Here is a 27,755-nt window from a genome sequence, read left to right on the forward strand (position 1 = left end):
GAGAACAAAACAAAGGACTCTACATCACCTTTGTTGACCTCACCAAAGCCTTCGACACCGTGAGCAGGAAAGGGCTTTGGCAAATACTAGAGCGCATCGGATGCCCCCCAAAGTTCCTCAACATGGTTATCCAACTGCACGAAAACCAACAAGGTTGGGTCAGATACAGCAATGAGCTCTCTGAACCCTTCTCCATTAACAATGGCGTGAAGCAAGGCTGTGTTCTCGCACCAACCCTCTTTTCAATCTTCTTCAGCATGATGCTGAACCAAGCCATGAAAGACCCCAACAATGAAGACGCTGTTTACATCCGGTACCGCACGGATGGCAGTCTCTTCAATCTGAGGCGCCTGCAAGCTCACACCAAGACACAAGAGAAACTTGTCCGTGAACTACTCTTTGCAGACGATGCCGCTTTAGTTGCCCATTCAGAGCCAGCTCTTCAGCGCTTGACGTCCTGTTTTGCGGAAACTGCCAAAATGTTTGGCCTGGAAGTCAGCCTGAAGAAAACTGAGGTCCTCCATCAGCCAGCTCCCCACCATGACTACCAGCCCCCCCACATCTCCATTGGGCACACAAAACTCAAAACGGTCAACCAGTTTACCTATCTCAGCTGCACCATTTCATCAGATCCAAGGATCGACAACGAGATAGACAACAGACTCGCCAAGGCAAATAGCGCCTTTGGAAGACTACACAAAAGAGTCTGGAAAAACAACCAACTGAAAAACCTCACAAAGATAAGCGTATACAGAGCCGTTGTCATACCCACACTCCTGTTCGGCTCCGAATCATGGGTCCTCTACCGGCATCACCTACGGATCCTAGAACGCTTCCACCAGCGTTGTCTCCGCTCCATCCTCAACATTCATTGGAGCGCTTTCATCCCTAACGTCAAAGTACTCGAGATGGCAGAGGTCGACAGCATCGAGTCCACGTTGCTGAAGATCCAGCTGCGCTGGGTGGGTCACGTCTCCAGAATGGAGGACCATCGCCTTCCCAAGATCGTGTTATATGGCGAGCTCTCCACTGGCCACCGTGACAGAGGTGCACCAAAGAAAAGGTACAAGGACTGCCTAAAGAAATCTCTTGGTGCCTGCCACATTGACCACTGCCAGTGGGCTGATATCGCCTCAAACCGTGCATCTTGGCACCTCACAGTTTGGCGGGCAGCAACCTCCTTTGAAGAAGACCGCAGAGCCCACCTCACTGACAAAAGGCAAAGGAGGTAAAACCCAACACCCAACCCCAACCAACCAATTTTCCCCTGCAGCCGCTGCAACCGTGTCTGCCTGTCCCGCATCGGACTTGTCAGCCACAAACGAGCCTGCAGCTGACGTGGACATTTATCCCCTCCATAAATCTTCGTCCGCGAAGCCAAGCCAAAGAAGAAGTACACATGGAATGCACATTTCTATCAAACAAGAAAGTCTGCAGACTCCAGAGTCGAAACTGGCAAGGAAAGAAATTTCCCGTTGTTCAATGTTATTGAGATTTATTACTTAACATCAAAAACTGAACCAAAATGCTAATTAGATTAATAACAAGAAAAGCTGATATTTTCAGTGTAATATATACAATGCTTTTGGGCTTAAACCACAATCCCAAAGATATCTTGAAAGATTATAGAAAAATAGGCAGTGAAATGGGACTAATAGGATAGCTCTGGATGAGCATAAAGTTGATGGGTGGATGGCATCTTAATGTGCAACAGTGATGCTATGACTTTTTTTTTCAAAGCTCTCCAAAAATTGTGCCTGCAGAGAGATAGATAGGTTAACTGAGTGAGCAAGGGTCTGGCAGATGGATAACAATGTTGGTGAATGTAAGATCATCCATTTAAAAGAAAAAAAAGTAAACTGGACAATGATTTAAATGTGAAAAATACAGCATAATGTTGTGCAAAGAGCATAATGCTTGTACATGGATTGAAAAAGGTTAGTTTGCAGGTGCTGCAGGTAATCAGGAAAGTAAATGGGATGGATATTGGTCTTCATTGTTAAAGGAAATGAATTTAGGAGTAAAGGGGTTCCAGTGAAACTCCTCAGGGTACTGGTGAGGCTCTGTCTATAGTACTGTGTGCCATTCTGGTCTCCTTACTTGAGAAGGGAGATATTAGCTTTGGAGGAGGTGCTGAGAATGTTTCTCAGGTTGATTCCAAGGGGGTTACCTTATGAGGGATTAGTAGTAACGTGGGATGATACTCACTGAAATTTAGAAGGAAGAGTGGGGGGATCTTGGAGGAATCTTCATAATTTCTCACAATTATGAAAGGGATTAGATATGATATAAGTAAGGTGGGTTTTTTCCAGGTATACAAGGCTATTGGATCAAGATTCAGGTTGGAAGTGAGGAAGAATTACTTCTCCCAGAGAGTAGTGAATCTGTGAAAAGCTCTGCCCAATGGAGCAATAGAGGAAGTCGCATTGAATGTACTCAAAACATAGAAAGATTTTTGCATAATAAGGAAATTAAGAGTTACGGGGAACAGGTGGGAAAATAAAGCTGAGACAATGGCCAGATCAGCTACAATCAGAATGGCAGAGCTGGTTTGGTGGGCCAGGTGGTCTTTTCCTGCTCCTATTTCTTATTTTTTTATATGGTCCATGAAGGCATCTTGCAGTGGAATTTAAACATGCCTTTTTTCTTGTATTTCTCTCTATGCGGTTAAAAAATAAAACAATGCAAAAATTTTCTTTTTATTTTGCATAGTGCAGATTCCAACGCAGCATGGAGCCGGGATCTGAACAGCTCCCAGTGATGTTCATAAATAGGAAGGCAGAATTTCACCTTCTGTAACGAATGTATTTCTGCAACAATTTCACGGTATGTTTTCATGAATCAGAATAGCTGGGCCTTGTGCAATCAGCACCTGTATGAAAAACAGTGGGTAGAGAGCCCATTATTGGTTGATCCCTGCCATCTGTTTTGGCAAAGCTCATAAGGTTTTCTATAAGACCTTGTGCAGGAAATTCTGTATCCCTAACAATAGGTTAATGTATGGAATTGGACATTTTTATTTAATAAACCAATTAAATTGTTTGCACTGTTCCTCAATGGATACCAATATCACTGTAAGGAGTGGGTGTAGGTTCTGTAAATAGTTTTATAATAACTTTGGAAAAGTTATTTTCACTTCATAATTATCAAAAAATCAAAGGGCAGAAGCTTAAACAAAAGAAAATTGCAGAAACCATATCGCAGACGTTCAGGAAAATTTAAAAAAGTTTACATAACATCCATGATCATATGTTATCAATTGTTTCCTGTTGGCTGTGTATTTTGAGCATTTTCTGGTTTGCCTTCTTATCATATCATTAACTTTTGTTTCTCAGTTATAAAAGATGACCTCTACCCACCCTCTCATCCCCAAATCATATTTCAATCTGTATAATTTGTTAAAAAACTGTGTTTTTACTTTAGAGATACATTCAAGATAGATCTGATTAAAAATCTCCCATTTCCATCATTTACAGATTTTACTTCAGACTATTTAATTGTTAAATAAGCATAATTTTGCCTGACTGGAGACAAATCCACAAAAGTTCAATTACAGTCCCAGGCCCCAGAAAAATGCCTGCCCAACCTGTGCCTCTGCAGTAAGAATTAAACAGAACTATCCAGCAGAGAAAAAATATATACAACATAAATATAAAAATATGTAAAAGATCTTTAATCATGTTATTTATCATTTCTCCCTCACTATTTATATTTAAATGTGTGATGTTACCCTATTTATAATTAGGTTTCTCTCAAGTAGTGATCGGCCACAAAACATCTTCATGTATGTAAAAACCTAAAAACAGACATGATTAAGAATTAATCGGAGACAATCATTCCACTTAGTCAACAAAGGTTATCTGGAAATAAATTTCCATACAGTAAATCTTTGCCGGCAATATACAGTTGCATCGTATTGATAACATACATTGGCTCAGATAATCCTTAGTGTTGCACTAATGTTTTTCAGGACCACACAATAGAAAATTGGTAATTTCTGAATGGAACATAATTCAATGACATTTGAGCCAATTAATTTTACTCCAAAAATATGAGTGGGCAGATATAAGCCGTTTGCTTATTAATTGCACTTAGGCTAAGATGCTTTTGAACACTGCCTAGAAAATTAGGTCACCTTGTTCTAAACTGCACCTGTCACGAGAATGTCAGAAGAACCATGTTTTAATTCCTGTGCATGTCTTACTTAGGGCCTAGGGACCAATCACTTTACTTCTTCCAGCTCATCAATCTCACCCCAACCATTTTCACTAATCTCTATTGTGATCCCAAGCTATCCTCCTCACCAATGATCTCTCTCCTTCATGTTAACCTCAATAATCTCAATTTTGACCACCCACTCATCAAATATTCTGCCTGATCACCCTACAAATTTGATTGTTCCTTGACTCTGATTCTACCCTCGATTTCATGGTCACTTCTCAACCCTGACTCTGACCTCAATCAGTCTCCAATCAGAGTTTCTGAATTCTTGATCCTGCTCTCAATGAATGCCCAATCTCTTAAATGTTTCAAAGCTTGTAGAGGCTCTAATTCTCAAATCAAAGACCTGATTGGAGCACAACAAGACTTCAATCCAACATTTGACCTTTGATCAAGGCACTAAGTTGACTCTCAAGATCTCCTGACTTGGGAGTTACTCCAGATCTTTCTGGTAATAACATAACTTATGAAGGAAATTTGCAATGGCACCTAACATAGCAGGCCTGAGGTACATATGCACTTTTGTGTAATCGGCCCATGGTGATTGATACATCTTGCAATGACCATTTTGTTTGATGGTTATCTCCTGTTTCCCAGTTGTCTGGAATTTACTCACAAAATGGCTTCTTGTATACTCTTGTGTCCCACTTATCTCAAGGACCAACATAAAAATCTTTCATCTCTTCTCTTTCCAAGGCAAGATCAGACTCTTTGGCTTTCAAACTGGCTTCTGTGGTCAATGGTGTTTAAAATGCAAATATATTTGTTGATGCTGAAGCCAGCTACCAGCTGCAAAGATCTATATAAGTCTATAGAATGTTAATGAGCCCTGTCCACCCAAAACTAACTTATTAAACCATATCTCGATAAAATACAGTTTTAACATTAAACTAAGGATTAATATTAATACAGATCCATTATAATATGCACTCATTACTTCAATGACTATGTTTAGTGAGCACCTTACTCCACCAGGGTATGACAAATTATTAGCATAAGTAACTCAAGAACAACAGAAGCTGTAATATTGAGCAAACGATGAGAAGCTGGATGGACTCTACTGCATCCGGTGCTCCTGCTGTGGTCCCCTCTACATCAGAGACTGGATCGCTTTGTTGAATATCTTGGCTCTGTCCGCCACAATAGCGTGGATCTTCCAGTGGCCACCCATTTCAATTCTCCATTCCATTCCCGTGCAGACATGTCTGTCCATAGTCTCATGTACTGCCAGACTGAGACCACCCATAAATTCAAAGAACAACACCTCATCTTCCAACTGGGCACCCTCCAACCGGATGGCATTAATATCGACTTCTTCCCCCCCTCCCCTGCCATCTCTCCATTCCCTGTCTCCTTTCACACAAACATGATAAATTCTACCTAGTCCCTTATCATATCCAATTAACACCTTTTGTTGGTCTCGATTCCTCCCCCATTGCTTGAATTCTGAGACTTTCCAATATATCCTGCTTCTGCCTTTTCTGATTTTTCTTTGAAAAAATACTGCAATCTCGGCAATATATCTTTGTCTCCTTTAGAAAAGGCCAGCTAAGCTCCTCCAGACTTTTGCTATGTTTACTACAATCACAGCATCTGCAACCTATTGTGTTTTTTTTTTGTGTTTTACCTGGACTCAAAAGGTCAGTCAGTATCTTCAAGGTTTTCAACCCAAAATGTCAACAATTTTCTACCCCCCACCCCATGGATACTAACTGTTTTTTTTTTAAAATCAGCACATTTTCCAGGTTCACAGCTGGAAAGTTCAAAGCTAGAAGAAAGGTACCCAAGGCATTCTTAGGAACCATGACCTTACATGATTCAAACAATAATTGCTGGAGGGACTTAGCAGATTAGACAGCATCTATGGGTAGAAATTTTCAGTCAACCTTTTGAGTCTTCGGGTTTTTCTACTTTTCCTTAGGTGATTCCATCTGGTCATAGAAGTCGAGAGGAAAAATCCTGTCCACAAAACTGCAAAAAATATTGTGACAGATAAAAAAAAACAGGGGGTAGAATGTTTACGCCCATCAAAGATTTTGATGCCTCTGAATCTTCCTGATATTTAGGATCAATCAAAAACCCTTAAGTAATTAAAATATTACAGAGCACAATTAATTAAAAGGAATTTATTTTGTTTTTATCTTCAACCTCACAGCAACAAAGTGCCCTTTCAAAAGAACACAGTTGTGGGGCTGCAGCAGTTTCTCTGGACACAATCCCCAGTGTAAGAGCAGGGAAATCAAGCATACCACAAGGAGGCCATTCGTTGAATGCCACCAGTTCATCACTGGCTAAGGTTGGCCAAGAACTTCAAGATTTCTGTTTTCGAAGGCAAGGCCTGAATTTGCTGGTACTTACAATTCCCTATGGACCATCTTCTGGCTCATTAATTTTGAGAAATCATTATAAACTATGTAATACATTCCTTTATTTGGAAAATTCTTTTTTGGCAATGATTAAAAGACCTTATTTAATACTGAAACATATTTTGGAATTAATTTGAAGACTTGTGGTCATATATCTATGCTTCTGTGAAGATCTTCCATTGTTTCCAACTCTAAACCATAAAGCTTTTGAGCTGGAATGCTTTGACTTTTCTGTCTGCATTTCATAAAATTGCTGAAATTATGATTAGCTACAATTGACATCTTAATTAAATGGATAAAATCTAATTACATTTTGATGCAATTAAAAAATTATAAATTGCATAATTGATCAATTGTCAACAAAGCAAGTAACATGTAATTATGTTTTGGGAGAGTGCCCAAACTTTGTGTTTCTTAAAGTTGAAGATATCCAAACAGGGAATTGAATATTTATGGTACCTTTGTCTTGAGTTCAATGGAGTCCAGCTCCTAAATGACTGAAAAGCAGCTTTCATTGAGTGCCAATATACCCTGAATCATAAGATTATGAATTCCATTCCAAATCCAGCCATCTGGTGAGGAAGAGTGAGAACTTGGTTACCACAAGGTACTTTGCTCATAATTGATGAGAGCAGATTGAACCTACCACTTCATAGAACCTCGACCCCAGAAGCAGGAGAGGAAAAGTTTCAGCTTCTGAAATATGGGTTGACATCCTACAGTATACGGAACCATCTCCAACACAGGACTTTCAAGATATTGATAATCTGGCTAAAGGTTTGTGCTTCAACAAAAGAGCTTTTCCACCAGAGCAAAACTCAGGACACAAACTATCTGATGTTCATTATTGATAATGAAGAGTAAAAGTGTGTATTCTTGATGCACATCGAAGCAAATGTTGGAGTTAATATGATAGTTTTATTGACATAGGGTGCTTCAAAACTGTCTGCTTTGACATTTTGAAATACCCAAAACTCTCATTACAACAAACAAGATTATAAGTAATAAACTTCAGGCTATCCTGCACGATAACTCTCAGATCCCTATGCACCTGGGAATTTTCAATTTTCTCCCTATTTAGAAAATAGTTCAATGACACAACATCCACTGTCTCTCCTTTTTCGAGCCAGCTTTTTCAAAAAATTTCAATTGGTTTGTCAAGAAAAAGTTTCCCTTAAGGAAACCAAGCTGGCTTTGCCCATCTTGTCATGTACCTCCAAGTACTCCATAATATCATCCATGAGAATGACATCCACTGATGTCAGGCCAACCAGTATATAATTTCTTTTGTGCCTCTTCTCTCCCTTCTTGAATAGCGCAGTGACTTTTTCAATTTTTCAGTCCTCCGGAACTATGCAAAAATGTATTGATTCCTGAAATATAATTACCAATGCCTCCACAATCTCCATAGCTATTTCTTTCAGAACCCAAGCGTGCAATCCATCTGGTCCAGGAAACTTATCTACCCTTAGATCATTCAGCATTCAGGGAGGGTTGAGAACCAGTGCTCGAGACCCAATTGTTACTGGAATATTTTGTTTGGGGGGGGGGCGTGGCAAGATGGCGTAGATTCTAGACGTGCAACCTCGACCTCTCTGGCCAGATTTTTAAACACCCATTTTTTAACCCTTCGTTTTCAAGTTTAAACTTTTTAAATTTTAGTTTAATGTATTAAGGAATTTTTTTTTCTTTTCTTCTTCTTTGGCTTGGCTTCGCGGACGAAGATTTATGGAGGGGGTAAAAAGTCCACATCAGCTACAGGCTCGTTTGTGGCTGACAAGTCCGATGCGGGACAGGCAGACACGGTTGCAGCGGTTGCAGGGGAAAATTGGTTGGTTGGGGTTGGGTGTTGGGTTTTTCCTCCTTTGCCTTTTGTCAGTGAGGTGGGCTCTGCGGTCTTCTTCAAAGGAGGTTGCTGCCCGCCAAACTGTGAGGCGCCAAGATGCACGGTTTGAGGCGTTATCAGCCCACTGGCGGTGGTCAATGTGGCAGGCACCAAGAGATTTCTTTAGGCAGTCCTTGTACCTTTTCTTTGGTGCACCTCTGTCACGGTGGCCAGTGGAGAGCTAGCCATATAACACGATCTTGGGAAGGCGATGGTCCTCCATTCTGGAGACGTGACCCATCCAGCGCAGCTGGATCTTCAGCAGCGTGGACTCGATGCTGTCGACCTCTGCCATCTCGAGTACTTTGACGTTAGGGATGAAAGCGCTCCAATGGATGTTGAGGATGGAGCGGAGACAACGCTGGTGGAAGCGTTCTAGGAGCCGTAGGTGGTGCCGGTAGAGGACCCATGATTCGGAGCCGAACAGGAGTGTGGGTATGACAACGGCTCTGTATACGCTTATCTTTGTGAGGTTTTTCAGTTGGTTGTTTTTCCAGACTCTTTTGTGTAGTCTTCCAAAGGCGCTATTTGCCTTGGCGAGTCTGTTGTCTATCTCTTTGTCGATCCTTGCATCTGATGAAATGGTGCAGCCGAGATAGGTAAACTGGTTGACCGTTTTGAGTTTTGTGTGCCCAATGGAGATGTGGGGGGGCTGGTAGTCATGGTGGGGAGCTGGCTGATGGAGGACCTCAGTTTTCTTCAGGCTGACTTCCAGGCCAAACATTTTGGCAGTTTCCACAAAGCAGGACGTCAAGCGCTGAAGAGCTGGCTCTGAATGGGCAACTAAAGCGGCATCATCTGCAAAGAGTAGTTCACGGACAAGTTGCTCTTGTGTCTTGGTGTGAGCTTGCAGGCGCCTCAAATTGAAGAGACTGCCATCCGTGCGGTACCGGATGTAAATAGCGTCTTCATTGTTGGGGTCTTTCATGGCTTGGTTCAGCATCATGCTGAAGAAGATTGAAAAGAGGGTTGGTGCGAGAACACAGCCTTGCTTCACGCCATTGTTAATGGAGAAGGGTTCAGAGAGCTCATTGCTGTATCTGACCCGACCTTGTTGGTTTTCGTGCAGTTGGATAATCATGTTGAGGAACTTTGGGGGACATCCGATGCGCTCTAGTATTTGCCAAAGCCCTTTCCTGCTCACGATGAGGTCAACAAAGGTGATGTAGAGTCCTTTGTTTTGTTCTCTGCACTTTTCTTGGAGCTGTCTGAGGGCAAAGACCATGTCAGTGGTTCCTCTGTTTGCGTGAAAGCCGCACTGTGATTCTGGGAGAATATTCTCGGCGACACTAGGTATTATTCTATTTAGTAGAATCCTAGCGAAGATTTTGCCTGCAATGGAGAGCAACGGGATTCCCCTGTAGTTTGAGCAGTCTGATTTCTCGCCTTTGTTTTTGTACAGGGTGATGATGGTGGCATCACGAAGATCCTGAGGCAGTTTTCCTTGGTCCCAACAAAGCTTGAAAAACTCATGCAGTTTGGCATGCAGAGTTTTGCCGCCAGCCTTCCAGACCTCTGGGGGGATTCCATCCATACCTGCTGCTTTGCCACTTTTCAGTTGTTCGATTGCCTTATATGTCTCATCCAGGGTGAGAACCTCATCCAGCTCTAGACTTAGGGGCTGTTGAGGGAGCTGGAGCAGGGCGGAATCTTGGACTGAGCAGTTGGCACTGAAAAGAGATTGGAAGTGTTCTGACCATCGGTTGAGGATGGAGATCTTGTCGCTGAGGAGGACTTTGCCGTCTGAGCTGCGCAGCGGGCTTTGGACTTGGGGTGAGGGGCCGTACACAGCCTTTAGAGCCTCGTAGAAACCCCTGAAGTCGCCAATGTCCGCGCTGAGCTGGGTTCGTTTGGCGAGGCTAGTCCACCACTCATTTTGGATCTCTCGGAGTTTGCGCTGAAGATGGATGCATGCGCGACGGAAGGCTTGTTTCTTCTCTGGACAGGACGGCTTTGTAAGGTGAGCCTGGTGGGCAGCTCGCTTCTTTGCCAGCAGCTCCTGGATTTCCTGGCTGTTTTCGTCAAACCAGTCCTTGTTTTTCCTGGAGGAGAAGCCCAGTACCTCTTCAGTGGATTGCAGTATGGTAGTCTTCAACTGATCCCAGAGGGTTTCAGGGGACAGGTCCGTGAGGCGGGTTGCATCGTCGAGCTTTGCTTTGAGGTTTGCCTGGAAGTTTCCTCTCGCTTCGTCTGACTGCAGGTTTCCAACATTGAACCTCTTTCTGGGGGCTTTATTGTTCCTGGGCTTTGGCTTGAAGTGAAGGTTGAGCTTGCAGCAAACCAGCCGGTGGTCAGTGGGGCATTCCGCGCTAGGCATGACCCTGGTGTGGAGCACATTAAGGAATTATTATGGCCACTAATGGTAAAAAGACTAAACTTCAAGTTCATAAGAAGTTACATTTTTGAAGTGTTGAAGATCTTAAAACAGCCCCAGGCTCAATTTCTTCATTGCCTAAATCCCAAAGATCGCCTGTGGGGGCTGAAAAAAAAATCTATTGCTCACCAAATGAAGGATGGCGCTGGAATTACCCGTTCTCCGGAAGAAGGTGCGTGTTCCCAAGAAATGGACCCCGATTTGGAAAGTCTTTCAATTTCAATGGAGGGAGCACACAGGAAGACGACTCCAATGTTGGAAATGCATCAGGTAGCATTTCAATCTGAAGAAATCGTTTTTCTTCGTGAATTGATGAAAAAACGAGATACGGGGGAGACCAGCGGTAACCTCCTGAGGAAGTCGGGGTGCCATTGCTGGGAATCCAGACCCACATTAAAACTTTTAAAATGCCTTCTGTTGAATTGCAGCAGGAGCTGCAGTTACCTTGTTCTGCCACCATGTCAGAGAGAGCAGAGCTGAGATTTACCGAATTACAGTGTATGCAAATGAATTCAGTTATTCAAGCTGTTATAAAACCTGGAATGGATTTGTTGACATCTCAAATGAATGAAATGGTACAAATGAATGCTGGTATGAGTTCAGAATTAAATATGGTTAAGACACGTGTGGGTGCCTCTTATGAAGAATTTTAAAAATTTCAGACTGCTTTTTTGGACTGTAAACAACAAGTGACTTCTAACACAGAAAAAGTGTTGAAGGTGGAAAAATCAGTCATAGAATTAGGAGATCTTGAGAAGGAGCTAGAAAGAAAAATAGATTATCTGGAAAATCAAAGCAGAAGGGATAATGTGAAAATTGTTGGTTTGCCAGAGGTATAAAAGGACAAGATTCTCTTCGTTATTTTTAAAGACTGGATTCCGCAAATATTAGGGCAAGAATTTTTCTCTGGGGGATTGGCACTGGAAAGAGCCCATTGAACTTTAAGAAAAATACCCTCAGCTGGTCAACCCCCGAGACCGGTAATAATTCGATGTCTGAGTTATTTGGATAGAGATGAAATACTTCGACTTGCAGTACAAAATGTGACACAACGACAAACCCATTATTGATTCAGAATAGCAGAGTCTTTTTTTATCCTGATCTGAGTCAAGATGTCATACAACGTCGACGTCGATTCAATCCCGTTAAAGATGTTTTGTGGCGTAAAGGTTATAAGTCTACCTTTCGTTACCCTGCAGTGTTGAAGGTGTTTTATGGAGACTATCAATTTCGGATTTTTGAGACTGATTGTGAAGCAATGATTGTTGCTGACTCATTGCCAGATATGAGGACAAAGACGTAGTCCACCATTATCTCCTAAAGAAAAAATTTGGTAGCTCTGGAAACGGAAGAAATGGCAGAAATGGGAAAAACGGGAATGGAAAGAGTCTACTTCCTTCCGAAATGGGATCTTCGAGATTGGAGTCTTTTGGATGAAAAAAAAATTTTCTTATTCTATTTTTTCTTTTGTTATGATATTTTGATGTTATTGACTGTTTGGCTGGGGAGGGAGAGATTTGCACTAAGTTCTTTAGTATTCATCAGCCACTGGTGGGTGATCCACATCCAATTTTTGTTTAGGGGATTACTACCTTTAGGTAGTTTTTTTTTGGCAGGGGGATTTTCTTTTTTTTCTTCCTTTTTCTTTATTATTTTTATTATTTTTAGTTTTTAATTTGTGATTTTTTTATTGGAGGGCATATATATGTTGATTTGAGTTTTTATATAAAGATATTATTGGTATTTAGTAATAATTGTAGCTATGTCAAAGTTGAGGTTTGCTACTTTTAATGTTCGAAGATTAAATAGTCCGATAAATGTAAGCGAATCTTGGCGTACATTAAGAAAATGAAAATTGATATTGGCTTTTTACAAGAAACACATTTGAATGTGAAGGAAAGTGTGAAATTAAAAAGGGATTGGGTTGGGCGGGTATATTCTTCTTCATTTAATTCTAGAGCTAAAGGTGTAGCAATTTTGATACATAAAAAATTATCTTTTGAATTACAATCAATGGAGGAAAAGGCAGGATGTATTCTTAAATTGAATTGTAAGATTTTTAGTGAATTTTGGATTTTACTTAATATTTATGCTCCAATTGCAGATGATGAAGTATTTATTTCAGATGCATTTTTATGTTTGGGTCAAGCTAATGATAATATTTTAGTTGGTGTTGATTTTAATTGTGTTTTGGAACCTTTATTAGATAAATCTCTGAAGAAAGTTAAAAATCCAAGATGGCAATCTAGGTCCAAGCGTTGATGAAAGATCTTAATTTAGTTGATATTTGGAGACGTCTTAATCCGACAGAGAAAGATTTTTCCTTTTATTCATCTAGACATGAATTGTTTTCAAGGATTGACTTCTTTTTTGTATCGGAACATTTACAAGGGAAAATACAACAAGCAGAATAATAAAGTAGGGTGATTTAAGATCATTCTCTGTTATATTTTACATATGAAACTTATGAGAAAATTCAAATAGCTTATCGTTGGAGATTTAATACAATGTTGTTAAAAAATACGGATTTATTGATTTTTTGAAAAAAACAAATTAACTTTTTTTTGAAAGAAAATTCTAAATCTGTTCAAAGTAAGTTTGTATTATGGGATGCTATGAAAGCCTATTTGAGAGGACAAATAATTAGTTATACTTCTAAAATAAAAAAAAGAATCGATTAAATCAGAGTCTTGAATTAGAGAAACAGATCAATGAGTTAGAAAAGGAATTTCAGAAAGATGCTACAGAAGATCAGAAAATAGAATTATCTTGGTTGAAATTGAAATATAATACTTTGAAATCTTATCAATTTGAATGTGTGATTAATAGGACTAAACAACGGTATTACGAATGGGGAGAGAAAGCATAGAAGGTATTGGCATGGCAACTGAAGAAAGGACAGATATCGAGGACAATTAATGCTGTTAAATGGAATTCTCTTATTACTTATAAACCTCATGAGATTAATGATAAATTTTATTCATTTTATAAAAAGTTATATACATCTGAAGGAAAACAGGAAACTGGATCGATTGATTTTTTTTTAATCACAGTTGAATTTATCGATATTAGAGGATGGAGATATACAGGAGTTAGAAGAACCATTTACTGATTCAGAAATTAAAATGGCTGTGCTGGAAATGTCGAATGGTAAATCGCCTGGTGATGGTGGAGTTTCGGTTGAATTTTATAAAAAATTTTTATGATGATTTATCAATAATGTTTGGGGATGTATTACATCAAGTTGGAGAACATTATAATTTACCTGAGTCTTGTTCTAGTGCTTTAACTACAGTAATTCCTAAAAAAAGATAGAGATCCTTTGAAGGTATCTTCATATAGACCAATTTCGTTGTTAAATGTAGATTATAAAATAATAGCTAAAATATTAGCAAATGGATAGGCTAAATTTTTACAAAAGTTGATTCATATTGATCAAACAGGTTTTATAAAGAATAGATATGCTTCAGATAATATTTTGCAAATGATTAGTTTGATTAATAGATTTCGACAATCTTTAGATCATCCGATGGTGATATCCTAAGATGCAGAAAAAGCATTTGATAGAGTTGAATGGAATTTTTTGTTTAAAGTTTTGGAGAAATTTAAGTTTAGTCCTTCTTTTATTGGTTGGATTAGGGCTCTATATAGTAAACCGGTAGCTAGAGCATTGACAAATGGTTTGATTTCAGAATCTTTTAAGTTAACTCGATCAACTCGTCAAGGTTGTCGTTTATCACCAGCTTTGTTTGCGTTAGTGATTGAACCTTTAGCACACTTGATAAGACAAAATACACAGGTACAAGGTATGAAAGTTTTAGATGAGGAGTATAAAATCAATTTATTTGCTGATGACGTATTGGTGTATTTAATAAACCCAGCTCAGTCACTTTTGCATTTGAAGGAATGTTTAATAAAATATGGATGTCTTTCTGGATATAAAGTTAATTGGGAAAAATGTGAAATTTTACCAGTAAGTGAAGGAGATTATTCAGTTTATAAGAATATTATTAATTTGAAGTGGACTGATCGAATTAAATATCTGGGTATAATTTTGAATGTTAATTATCAATCTTTATATAAATTAAATTATGCTCCGTTAATGAAAAAAATTAAAACTGATTTGATTAAATGGAAAAATTTACCTATTAATTTAATGGGAAGGATAAATACAATTAAGATGAATATCTTTCCATGTATACAATATTTGTTTCAATCTATTCTGTATTTACTTGATAAAATTTTTTTTGAGATTTAAATAAAATGGTTTGGGAATTTTTAGGGAGGGGTAAATTTTCGAGAGCAGCTTTGAATAAATTAACTTGGAAATATGAGTTAGGGGGGTTACGTTTACTACATTTTCAAAATTATTATGAGGCAGACCAACTTAAATTTATTAGTTAATTGATGGATTTGGTACAGGCTCCTAGTTGGGCTAAAATTGAGATGGCAAGTATTTCTGAATTTGAAATACATCAATTTTTGTTTAGGTGGAATATAAATTTGTTACAACAATATAATGTGCCTATACTAAAACAGCTAATGAAGTTATGGATAAAGAAAAATAAAATGATAGGTTCTAGGGGTAAATTATTGGCTTTGACTTCATTGTATAATAATCAACTTATTTCTTTTTCAATACATAATCAAAGTTTATTGCATTGGAGATTTAAAGGTGTGAAAAATTTGGAAGATTGTTTTAAAGAGGATAAGTTTTTATCTTTTAATCAGATGAGGGAAGATTTTGGTATTAATAAAAATTCTTTATTTTTTAATTATCAAATTCGATCTTTGGTAAAATGTATGTTTGGTAGCGAGATGATTTTACCTAAAATGACTAAATTTGAGACTTTTCTTATGAAGGTACCAGAGAAGGGTTATATTTCATTTATGTATCAAATATTACAGGATGGTATGGATAAAAAAGGTTGGAATAGATCTAAAATTAAATAGGAAGCAGATATTGGTTTTATTTCCTCTGAAGAGGATTGGTTAGATATCTGTTATGATAGTATAACTAGATTGACATATGTACATTATGCAACAATTAATTACAATTTTTTACATCAATTATATTTGACACCTGCAAAATTTAAAAAAATATGGTTTTAACGAATCAGATTTGTGATTTAGATGTGGTAATACAGTTGGAACTTTTTTTCATGCTGTTTGGTCATGTATACATATACCATCTTTTTGGAAGAAAATTCAATTGTTTTTGGAATATCTGTATAAGATTAAAATAGTTTTAGATCCAACAGTATTTTTATTGGGTAGTTTGCAACCTCTGAAAGGCTTGGGATTAAATAAGTTTCAGCTTGCTTTTGTATTTTTAGCTTTATCCATAGCGAAAAAATGTATTGGAAAGATACAAATATGATTGATATTAATAGATGGCATAAAGAGATGAAATATTGTTTAATAATGGAAAAAATTACATATGTTTCACATGATAATTATAACTTTTTTATTAATAAGTGGCTGTTACATTCAGAATATTTACATTTCAATTTACATTGATTAAATTTTAACATGTATATTTAACTTTTTTTTAATGTCTATTTTTTTTTCTTTCTTTTTTATGGCTCTCCTTAGGAGAGTTGGCTGAAGGGGGGGGGGGTTTCACTTTCTTTTCTTTTTTTATATATATATAAAAATGTTCATGTTCATGTTTAATTGCTATTTATGTCATTTTATTTGCTTTTTGAATGAATAAATAAAGTAAAAAAAAAGAAATACTTTGCTTGGGGAAAAATTGTCATGGCCCAACACCCAACCCCAACCAACCAATTTTCCCTTGCAACCGCTGCAATCGTGTCTGCCTGTCCCGCATCGGACTGGTCAGCCACAAACGAGCCTGCAGCTGACGTGGACTTTTTTACCCCCTCCATAAATCTTCGTCCGCGAAGCCAAGCCAAAGAAAAGAAGACTTATCAGTGCACCTAATTAGGTATAATTAAAATAGTGGTTTTTCAAAATTTTTCTTTCCACTCACATACCACCTTAAGCAATCCCTTATGGCATAGCACTTATGGCATAGGAATTGCTTAAGGTGGAATGCAGGTTTATAGGGGCAGTTTGAAAACCATTGCTTTAAATACACACTGTGAAATTTGAAACCTCAGACCTCAAGGTAAGCTCAAGGTATATCCAGATCATCATTAAGAAGTCTGCAAAATCCTCCAAACTAAATGATCAGCATCCTCTCCCAGGCCAACATCTCCAGCAGTGAGTCTGCAGTTATTTTCATTCATTCAGATTCCTGAAAGAGGCACTTTTCTGAACTCTATCAAGAGGGAATGAAAGATTCAAGGATGTCTCATGAAAATATGTAACATGTAACATCTCCAATGAACTGCTGGGACCTCTGATCCATGACACACAACATGGATAAAGAGCATTCAGGATTTTATTGAGATTATTAAGGCCATGCAGCAAGAGTAGCAGTGCACCACTTCATGAACTACCCATCTGCCTGCTCTGTCAGTTACCTCAGCCTCATATGCAAAAATCCATGGTTCCAACACTGGTTTAATAAGCCTTTTTAGAATCCAAAATGCTGGAGGGCAAGCAACTCATCCTCGATCTCCAGGGACTGCTTAATCAGGAAGGAAAGATCCATTAGTTACTTTTTTCCTGCACTGCCAAAGTATTTTGCTGGCTTCAACTGCTTTCAAAAAACACCATATTGTTTCTTTCTTTACAAAGGGTCATATTATTTTGCCCCTCAGCAATGCATTAAGTTGCCAACATGTTGTTCTATTTTGAGTTTTCAATATGCCTATTTCACAGATACAGGTATCTATGCAGCATAATTAAAAATTCAATCTAATTTAACTTAAGAGTTGCATTAAGTTGTGTCACCATTTTCACAGGACAATCATTTATTTTTCAGAATCCCAATGAAATGAACATTGTAAAAGTTTCTTTTGCTCGGCACATTCCATTAAAATGTTTATATCTGGGGATAAAAATTCATTGCAATTATGGCAAAAACCCAGAACTGAGAGTAAAATCCTGTGTATCTAAGAGGATATACTGTATTTAGATCCATCAATCGATATACATATATGTAGATATATTTTAGAAGATTAGATAAGATAACCCTTTTGAATTGAACACAAATTTCTTGGAAAATTATCAGTACTAGATTCAGATAAATGTCAGATCTAAGTTAACATGAAATATTATAGTTGGAGAGGAGATGGAGTATAATAGAAGCAAACAAGAATGTCAAGTTAAATGTCATGCTTGGATTTGGTATGCATTTTTCCACATTATGCTCTATTATTATCACTGCCATGAAGGCCACTTGAGAATATGATTTCCCATTTGAATCGGATATTTTACTTAGCTTCAACACCAAAATGTGTACATTTTGACATTTTCCACTTAGATTTGCCAAATGTAAAACCAGATGGAAAATTAACAAGAACACCTTCAAATCCCTGAACTGGCTTGTGCCCGCGACACAAGATACCCTTCAAAATCAGAGCAAATACAAACCAATGAAGTTAATGATAATCAGACACTTATTAAAATGAATATCAGTTGGCAATTCATTTTGACAAAGAGAATGATCAAAATATGAGGAAAATTGTACTTAAGTTCAATTTCAGGTCTTTTTCATACATGAAAATTAAATATCCTTATTTTTATAATGTGTGAAATGACTAAATGACTATGATGAGGTGAATAAAGAGATACTTTCAAAATGCTCTTTGATATGTAAGGGAGAGTCTAATATGGTTAAAGTCCTGGGCCTCTTCTATCATTACAAGTAGCAAGAGACTTTGCTATATTCATCCAGAATTCAGAAGATATTTGAGCTTTATGAAAGAAGAGATGTATAATTCCAGATATAGAGGTACAGTGTTATCTGCTGAATATTTCAGAATTGGTGAGGTCTTCCACTTTATATTTCTGTATGTATGTTAAAGTTGATTTGTTGAAATCTTCACAAAATGAACCCTTTTAACTGTACCAGGTATAAGATGAAAATAAACTTGAACTTTAATTAAAATGTATCTGTCAAAATTTAGTTGCAGTTACAATCAACCACTAGAATAAACTACAATGACTAAATCAGCATTTGCTGCTAGGTACAATATTAAATAAGAAGATCATTTGGAAGATAGACCAGTGGTTCGCAACCTTTTTCTTTCCACTCACAAACCACTTTAAGTATTCCCTATGCCATAAGTGCTCTGTGATTAGTAAGGGATTGCTTAAGGTGGTAGGTAGGTGGAAAGAAAGAGTTTAAAAACCTCTGTTTTAATCGTACCTAATTGACTCGTTATGTGCTCAGTTTCATAACTCCAGAGGAAATGGGCCAATGACAATTTTTATCAAACTAAGTATTTCAGTAACAATTGAGTCTAGAGCAGTGGTTCTCAACCTTCCCTTCCCATTCACATACCACCTTAAACAATCCCTTACTAATCACAGAGCACTGATGGCATAGGAGTTACTTAAAGTGGTATGTGAGTGGAAAGAAAAAGGTTGAGAACCACTGAGATAGACATTTGTTCACATGGTTAAATTACAGATACTCTAATTAGCATAACTTTAGCTGGAGATGGACTGCATTGAAACAAAACCATTAAAAGCAACATATTTCTCCAAAATGTTCAAGTGTAAAAACATTAAGAAACTCGAGTTCCAACATACATTTCTCTATCCCTGTGAAGCAATCAATTCACACTTGTTTCCCAGCATTCAGCATATTCTTTTGAAGCACCTGTCCAAACAACTTCAGTAGCTGTGTGGGCTCATCCCATGCATCTACTGATTACACTTCTTGCAACAATACACTGTAACAGTGTGCCCCAATGCACATGTTTTTGAACACCATAATGCATGGGTTATTTTATAATAGTGTGCTCCACTGTTTTAAAATTGTAATCAAACAATTCACATGGAATTAAAACTTATATTCCATGTTGGGTATAAGCCCACCCTCTGCTGGACATCATGACGCCCATGTCGTTGTGCAAACTGGCAGAGAACTGTCATTTTGAGTAGTTTCTAAATCAGGTACTGCGAGACAGATTAGTGATGGGTCTGGAAAATCACCAAGCAAAGCAAAAATTATTAGCGATGGATGAAGACGTTACATTACAGATTGTATGCAGGGCTGCCTGCTGCTCTGAAATGGCAGATAAAAACTTGAATGTGAGTCAACCAGACCTACTGGTCGGGAGGTCTTCCCCCAACAATGCTTCTGTTGTGGGAAATACAACCACCGACCAGAAAACTTTCATCAAAAATTCTAAATGCAACCATTGTAAAACAGAAGGACATATCAAAGCTCAATATCTGCTTCTAACACGCAGGTGGCCTGCCAATAAACAGGCAGCTAAAGTCAAAACAATTGTAGAGAGAGACAACCAAGCAACGATATTGATAACAGCCCAACGGCTGACCTTCAAGCTTCTGAAATTTAAGCTCCTGAGATATTACACATCTGAGGAATAAATGGGGGAAACACAGCAATCTTTATACACAAAAAATAAACAGACACCTCTGAAGATGGAGTTAGATACAAGGACAGAGGTGTCCCTAATGCTGTTACATGTCAAGGAATAATTGCTACCATGCCTCCTGGTAAAAAAACTGAAATAGCTCTAAGAACTGTTACAGGAGACAGACTCGAAGTGTTTTGAAAAATGTACGGTCCAAGTACAATACAAACAACAGCAACATTGTAGATACCCAGGGTCCAGCACTTTTCGGAAGAAACTTGCTACAACACATTCTCCGAGACTGGCTGGAAATTGGTTCAATACTATATGTAAACCACACAGACACCTCCCAGCCAGAACTCAACTAAATCCTCAACAACCATGCAGTGGTTTTCCAACAAGAATTGGGGAAAATCAAAGGTGTTCAAGCCAAACTGCAATTAAAAGTTAATGCAGAACCAAAATTTTTCAAAGCCAGAACAGTCCCATTTGTTATGAAAGGGAAAATTGATGCTGAATTAAACAGACTAAAACATGAAGGCATATTAGAACCAATACAATACAGTGCTTAGGCAGCGCCCATCGTACCCGTACGAAAAGCAAACGGTGAAATTCACATTTGCGGCGAATACAAAATCACCATCAGTCCATTACTCAAAATACCCAAACACCCTATGCCCAAGGCGGAAGAATTGTTCCAAGCACTAAACAGAGGGAATAACTTCACAAAACTAGATTTGTCACAAGCATATCAACAGATCAAACTGGACAAAAAAATCAAGGTAATATGTGACAATCAATACCCATCTGGGACTATAGACCTAGACCCACACGTCTTACGGAATTTCAGCAACACCTGTGATTTTTCAAGCAGAAATGGACAAATTACCACATGGACTCTCAGTTGGGGGTTACCTAGATGACATCATCATCATGGGCCGAAAGGACAGTGAACACTTACAAAACCTTGTTTTAACCAGACTACATCAGGCTAATATATGATTATGAAAGGACAAATGTGTCTTCATGCGCCCCTCAGTAACATACCTTGGGTTTACATCGACAACGAGGGGGTGCGAATGAATCCACCAGGAACAGAAGCCATTCGTAAGCCCCCATACTCAACCAATAAATCGGAATTACAGTCCTTCCTAAGACTTGTTAATCGCTACCGAAAACATATCCCTAATATGTCTACACTATGCAGCCCACTGAACCAATTACTCAAGAAAGATCAAACATGGAATTGGAACACAGAACTAAAAACACATTGGATCAACTAAAGGAAATACTAACATCAACCAATAAGGAGCTGATCCACTACGACCCTAGTAAAGAAGTTACAAGAGTCGTGGATGTTTCACCAGTGGGACTAGGAGAGATACTATCCCAATTCAAAGAAAAAGATGAATAACCAGTAGCGTATGCCACAAGTGAACACAATTACGCCCAACTAGAAAAAGAAGGATTGGCAATCATTTTTGGTGTAAAAAAATTCCACCAATATCTTTATGGGAAAAAAATCATCCTGATCACAGACAACAAGCCTCTTAGTTTAATTCTGGGGCCACACAAAGGTATACCAGTATGAGCTGCAGCCAGAATTCAAAGATGGGCCATGCTACTAACGGTGTATAACTATGATATATAACCAGGAACACTCAACAGCCATGCAGATGCCTGATCACGCATGTCGCTACCCGAGACAGAACAACGAGAAGAAATTATTGAATGGACAACAGAGGCAGCGCCATCAACTAAGAACAAATTCAACAAGTGCCCATTACAGCCCAGATGATCGCAAAGGAAACCAGAAAAGAGGCAACGTTAAGCAAGATCCTATAATTCACCCTTAATAGGTGACCCGAATCTGAAGTCATTCCAGAAGATCTAAAACCTTACTACACACACCACCATGAACTATCAGTTGAAGAAGGATGTTTACTATGGGGTACCCATACAATTATTCCAGCCAAATGGCAAAATATCATGTTATCAGAACTGCACCACAACCATTCGGGAATGGAATGAATGAAGCCACTGGCCCGAATGCATGTTTGGTAGCCCTCCATAGACAGAGACATTGAAACAACAGTAAGAGAATGCAAAGTATGTCAGTCAATGCAGCCAAAAATGCAGAAGCTGAAGCTAACCCATGGAAATGGCCATCTAAACCCTGGCATCGGATTCATGTAGACTTCGGTGAGACTTTCCTAATAGCTGTGGATGCACATTCCAAATGGCCAGTAGTTTCACAGCTGAAAATCTAGCAGATCACAGGATTGACTGCTACAGGTTATCTTTGCCACTTACGGACTGCCTCATGAATCAGTTACGGACAATGGGCCTCAGTTTTTAAAAAAATGTTACCTTTTAATGCATTTAAAGAGAAATATCAACACAGATTATGAAGTATTACACCAGAAAGGACTCAAATTAGTACAATTAAAAATGAAATGTCCTGAAACCAATGGTTAGTTGATGTTTACATTGAGTAGAATGTGTGGAAATTGACAAAAGTGATTTTTTTTTTAATGCAGCTGTTTCTTAAGCAGTTTTAGTTTCAGATTGAAACATGTTTGTTGGGCAGACGGCAAGAACAGGGGATGGCGGGAAAAGGACTCAGCAAAGAACATGGCAGCTTCCTTTTCCACCAAGGCCAGGAAAAGCTGAGTGCCATCTTGTGATCGATGCTCACCAGAATCTGAATACACTTACGTGATACATTTAAAGAGAGATTAAGTTAAGTCAAATCAAGTCAAGATTATTGTCATCTGATTGTACAGGTACAATCTGACAAAACACCATTTTCTGGCCCTCGGTGCCAAACATGCAGATACACAATCAGGCATAACACACATACAGACATAAAATTTATTAATATGAATTTACTATACTGCAGCTTATGTAATGTTGAACTAGCAAGGACTATTTTTTTGGAGATAATCTCACATAATTGTCTAGATTGATGTCAGGAAACCAACCAGATGATACATATTTGAAGCCACTGAGACAAACTTCTTAGTGTAATTCATCCATGAGGAGAGTGGCTCCAGCCCCATTATAATCTTCTGCTTTTCATTTTTATGCTTAATGGAATTCAATGAATTTTCATTTACAATGTTGGTAGAAAATTTAAAGCACAGTAAAATAAAGCAATTTATTTCAAAGCAATAAATTAAGAAATTAAAATTGCCCTTTGTATTAATTATGCTCCATGAAGAAACAAGTTTTGGCGGATGAGATGCCATAACATTAGCAGTTAGGAGTAAAAAATATTGACTAATGACTATTTAAAAGGAAATATTTCTTTCAGGGAAATTGCAGGAAACAGGACTGTTTTGGAGTCATGTAAACACAATGGAGCAGTTTTAAATTCATGACCCATCTTGTTCTCAAGCACCTTAAGTTAGATGATGCAAAGCTAAGTTGAAAAATTAAAGGATTTGAATATTTTAGCATCATGAATTTCAATCTGCAATGCAACTTAAAATAATCCCTTAGAATGATTGCCCTATGAAGTACAAAATTATGTTATTACTTATTAATCATGTTCACCTTAAGGCATTGAAAAAATCCATTGTCATTCGACACATCAAATTAAAACTTTTAAGATTTAGCTTTTGTATTTGATCTGTAAGTGGTTTGTACATTCTCCCTGCGATGAGCATGGGTTTCCTATGATACTTTGTATTTATGTATGGTACTTTGTCTCAGATGTTCTGTGGGACAGTAAACTGAATGTACACTTGTTTGACATAAAAACAATCAAATATTTACTGAAACATTCAGTAAATGCAAATTTTACAACATTTTATCTGAAAATGCAATCAAGTCTACATAAACTTTCCTCCTTTCATTCTCTTATTTTCCTGACTAGAAAGCAATATGTGAATGTCATTTTCAAAGCACATGTCATAAATATGCAAGGATTTCTAGAAACCAGAAAAAAGTATTACACTGAATCAACAGTATCCTTTTTAATAGGATACTCCTACCCACCAGACCACCACTTTTATCAATCCCTTCTTTCTCATGAAAATTCTTTGAAATGACCCAACATTGTTCTTTTGAATGACTGCCTGGAGTAAATCATGTTGCATGTAGTCCTTAACAAATTAGTAATTTATGTTTGAGCAGTCAAAAATGGATCATGTGCTTTCCAATTCTCTTATTGTTTTCCTATGAAATGAACTCATGAGGCACTTGCCAGTATTTTTTAACACTTATGGAAGCGCAGTAATTCAATATACAAGCATATCAAGTACTAATCTTCAGAAAAATCTACTTCCTGCACTACAATTTAAATCAGCTATTCTCAACTTTTTTTTTGGCTATGGCCCCCTTAGGACTCGAAGTTTATGGGCCTCCTTCTCTATAAAGCAGTCAAGTTTTTTTTTCCATACTTCTGTCCTTTCTTCTTTTCTTTCTTCTTTCTTTGGCTTGGCTTCGCGGACGAAGATTTATGGAGGGGTATGTCCATGTCTGCTGCAGGCTCATTGGTGACTGACGATGTGGGACAGGCAGGCACGGTTGCAGCGGTTGCAAGGGAAAATTGGTGGGTTGGTGTTGGGTTTTTCCTCCTTTGTCTTTTGTCAGTGAGGTGGGCTCTGCGGTCTTCTTCAAAGGAGATTGCTGCCCGCCGAACTGTGAGGTGCCAAGATACACGGTTGGAGGCGAGATCAGCCCACTGGCAGTGGTCAATGTGGCAGGCACCAAGAGATTTCTTTAAGCAGTCCTTGTACCTCTTCTTTGGTGCACCTCTGTCTCGGTGGCCAGTGGAGAGCTCGCCATATAACACGATCTTGGGAAGGCGATGGTCCTCCATTCTGGAGACGTGACCCACCCAGCGCAGTTGGGTCTTCAGCAGCGTGGATTCGATGCTTGCGGACTCTGCCAGCTCGAGTACTTCGATGTTGGTGATGAAGTCACTCCAATGAATGTTGAGGATGGAACAGAGATAGCGCTGATGGAAGCATTCTAGGAGCCGTAGGTGATGCGGTAGAGGACCCATGATTCGGAGCCATGAAAGACCTCAACAATGAAGACGCTGTTTACATCCAGTACCGCACGGATGGCAGTCTTTTCAATCTGAGGCACCTGCAAGCTCACACCAAGACACAAGAGCAACTTGTCCGTGAACTACTCTTTGCAGACGATGCCGCTTTAGTTGCCCATTCAGAGCCAGCTCTCCAGCGCATGACATCCTGTTTTGCAGAAACTGCCAAAATGTTTGGCCTGGAAGTCAGCCTGAAGAAAACTAAGGTCCTCCATCAGCCAGCTCCCCACCATGACTACCAGCGCCCCCCCCCCCCCCCCCCCACATCTCCATCGGGCACACAGAACTCAAAACAGTCAACCAGTTTACCTACCTCGGCTGCACCATTTCATCTGATGCAAGGATCGACAACGAGATAGACAACAGACTCGCCAAGGCAAATAGCGCCTTTGGAAGACTACACAAAAGAGTCTGGAAAAACAACCACCTGAAGAAACACACAAAGATCAGCGTGAACAGAGCTGTTGTCATACCCACTTCTGTCCTACTGACTACATAAAAAACAAAAACGTTATGATTTCAGTCCCTTACCTGTGCTCATGGCCCCCATTAAGAATGGGTGATTTAAATATTCAGCTTATAATGAAAGATATGCATTATTAGCATTATAGGAACCTTCAAATTGGATCTCTGAGAGCTGGTTTTGTGCTAATCTCATTTAAAAGTAGTTTAACTCAGAATAGATTGTGCTAGCAATCCCTTTCAGAAGATGCCACTAGGTCAGGAAATGGCCTGGTTCAAAAGAATTCACTGAAGGTGAGGAGTTATACAACTGGACATCTGGTCACTGAAATTTAAAAGATTTAAGAGTATTTTCATTGAATTTTCAGAGCTATTGAGGGGAACTGAAAGGGAGATTGTAAAAAAAAAAACTACTTTCACTGGAAGAGAATAATGTGTTGGTAAGAAGTAAAAAAAGAACTGGAGCTAAGCTTTTCCAAAGAGAAGTTGGGAAAAATATCAGCACGTAACTGGTAGATGCATTGAACTCTCTTTCACTTTCTGACCCATTATCAAAGTAATATATTGACTGGTGTGCTCTGGTACAGAACCTTTTGGGACACCAATAAATGCATCCTTATAATTTGAGAACCTTTTCCATCATCCTTATTGCTTACTCATTTTCTCAATTGTTGTGGCAAATGTGTCATGCTGAATGATGGTTAACATTTAAATTGAAGATTAATACATTTTTGTAAATAATTTGACTGATGTAAATAAAGCAAAATTGGTTTACAAAGTTAGGATACAGATTAATCATGATCTCACTGAATACCCTGGGTACACATGGCCCTTCATTAGATCTTAGTGGGGGTAGATGGGGAGGGGGAGGGAAATGATTGCTGAATCAGGGTCCTGTACTTTCATAATACCATGCATTTTCTCAATTTCTCAAAATGCCTTGAGTTAAATATAAAAAGTTCTTCAACTCTTCCTATCCACAGGCAAGGTTCCTAAACTCTTTCTATACATAGGCAAAGCTCCTCAACTCTTCCAAAACACAGGCAATGCTCCTCACCTCTTCCTGAGAAATCTCAAATGCCTTGTTTCAGAAATATAAATAAAAGTAAAAGAGGCAAGACATTATATTAACTTGAGGCCCGTTGTTATGTGCAAAGCTCATTGTCTTGTTCGAAGATATCACAATAGTGAGACTGTGTGGCAGTATATAGATATGTTTTTGGGAGATAAATTGGGGCAGGGTTTGAGTATAGGTCATATACAAACACTTTAAAACAGATTTTATTTAAAATACTGGAGCTCTGCTTATGCTAGACATGTCAGCCTTTGCAGAACCTTTGCAGAAGCTTTGGAGAGTGCCCAAGAGACTTCACTAATGGATTGTTGTTTACAAAAAGGCAACAGATGAAAGAACTTGTCGGAGCCTCCTTCTGGCAGGAGTGAAACTAGGAGGGTCATGTGGTTTTGCAAGCAGAGAAAGTCAAACAGGGTTTCTATCAGGGAGAGAGAGAAATCAGTTTTACAGTCAACAGCAGGAAATGGAACTGGAACAGGACAAGCTGGAAAGCTTGTGGAAAACCCCATTTGGAAGACGGGTTGTGAGTGCTTAGTTCAGACTGGTCAAAGCCCTTGTGGTTCATGCAAGAACAGAGGAATAGCTGTCTAATGTTTCACTTGAAATAGGAGAAACAAAAAGGCACTCTGTGGTGATCTGAAAGAAAGAGGTTATCATTTGGAGAACCCTAATGAGGCAAGTTTTTTCGACTGAAGTGGCTGATTGAAAGGAATCAGTTTGTGTCCAATGAGCAACAAATCTCTCTGAAAACCAACAAGAACCTTCCTGAGCGGTACTATTTACCTTACAAGCACCAAAGCCTGGTGAACTTTATAAATATTAAATTCTGTGCACAGTATAAGAATTGCC

General features: G+C 38.6%; 1 protein-coding gene and 1 long non-coding RNA gene across 10 annotated transcripts in view; one reads left to right on the forward strand and one right to left on the reverse strand.

The window, feature by feature from the left end:
• Positions 1 to 6,703, forward strand: part of LOC138751477 (uncharacterized) — a 64,762-nt gene extending 58,059 nt beyond the window's left edge. Inside the window, exons 3-4 of one of the 2 annotated variants that reach the window (XR_011349971.1) lie at positions 2,713 to 2,826; positions 6,377 to 6,703. This is a non-coding gene — a long non-coding RNA (uncharacterized lncRNA). The remainder of the gene's footprint in view (positions 1 to 2,712; positions 2,827 to 6,376) is intronic. The other variant, XR_011349972.1, reaches the window with a different exon arrangement.
• crppa (CDP-L-ribitol pyrophosphorylase A) overlaps positions 1 to 27,755 on the reverse strand; it is a 326,889-nt gene that overhangs the window by 63,310 nt on the left and 235,824 nt on the right. The window contains exon 10 of one of the 8 annotated variants that reach the window (XM_069913767.1): positions 7,053 to 7,159. The exons of the other annotated variants lie outside the window; for them this stretch is intronic. Within the exon in view, the coding sequence (XP_069769868.1) occupies positions 7,124 to 7,159 (36 nt within the window). The 3' untranslated portion in view covers positions 7,053 to 7,123. Of the gene's footprint in view, positions 1 to 7,052; positions 7,160 to 27,755 lie in introns of those variants that run through there. 8 annotated transcript variants of the gene reach the window in all.

Source organism: Narcine bancroftii, chromosome 1, assembly GCF_036971445.1.
Source record: "Narcine bancroftii isolate sNarBan1 chromosome 1, sNarBan1.hap1, whole genome shotgun sequence".
Taxonomy (NCBI): domain Eukaryota; kingdom Metazoa; phylum Chordata; class Chondrichthyes; order Torpediniformes; family Narcinidae; genus Narcine; species Narcine bancroftii.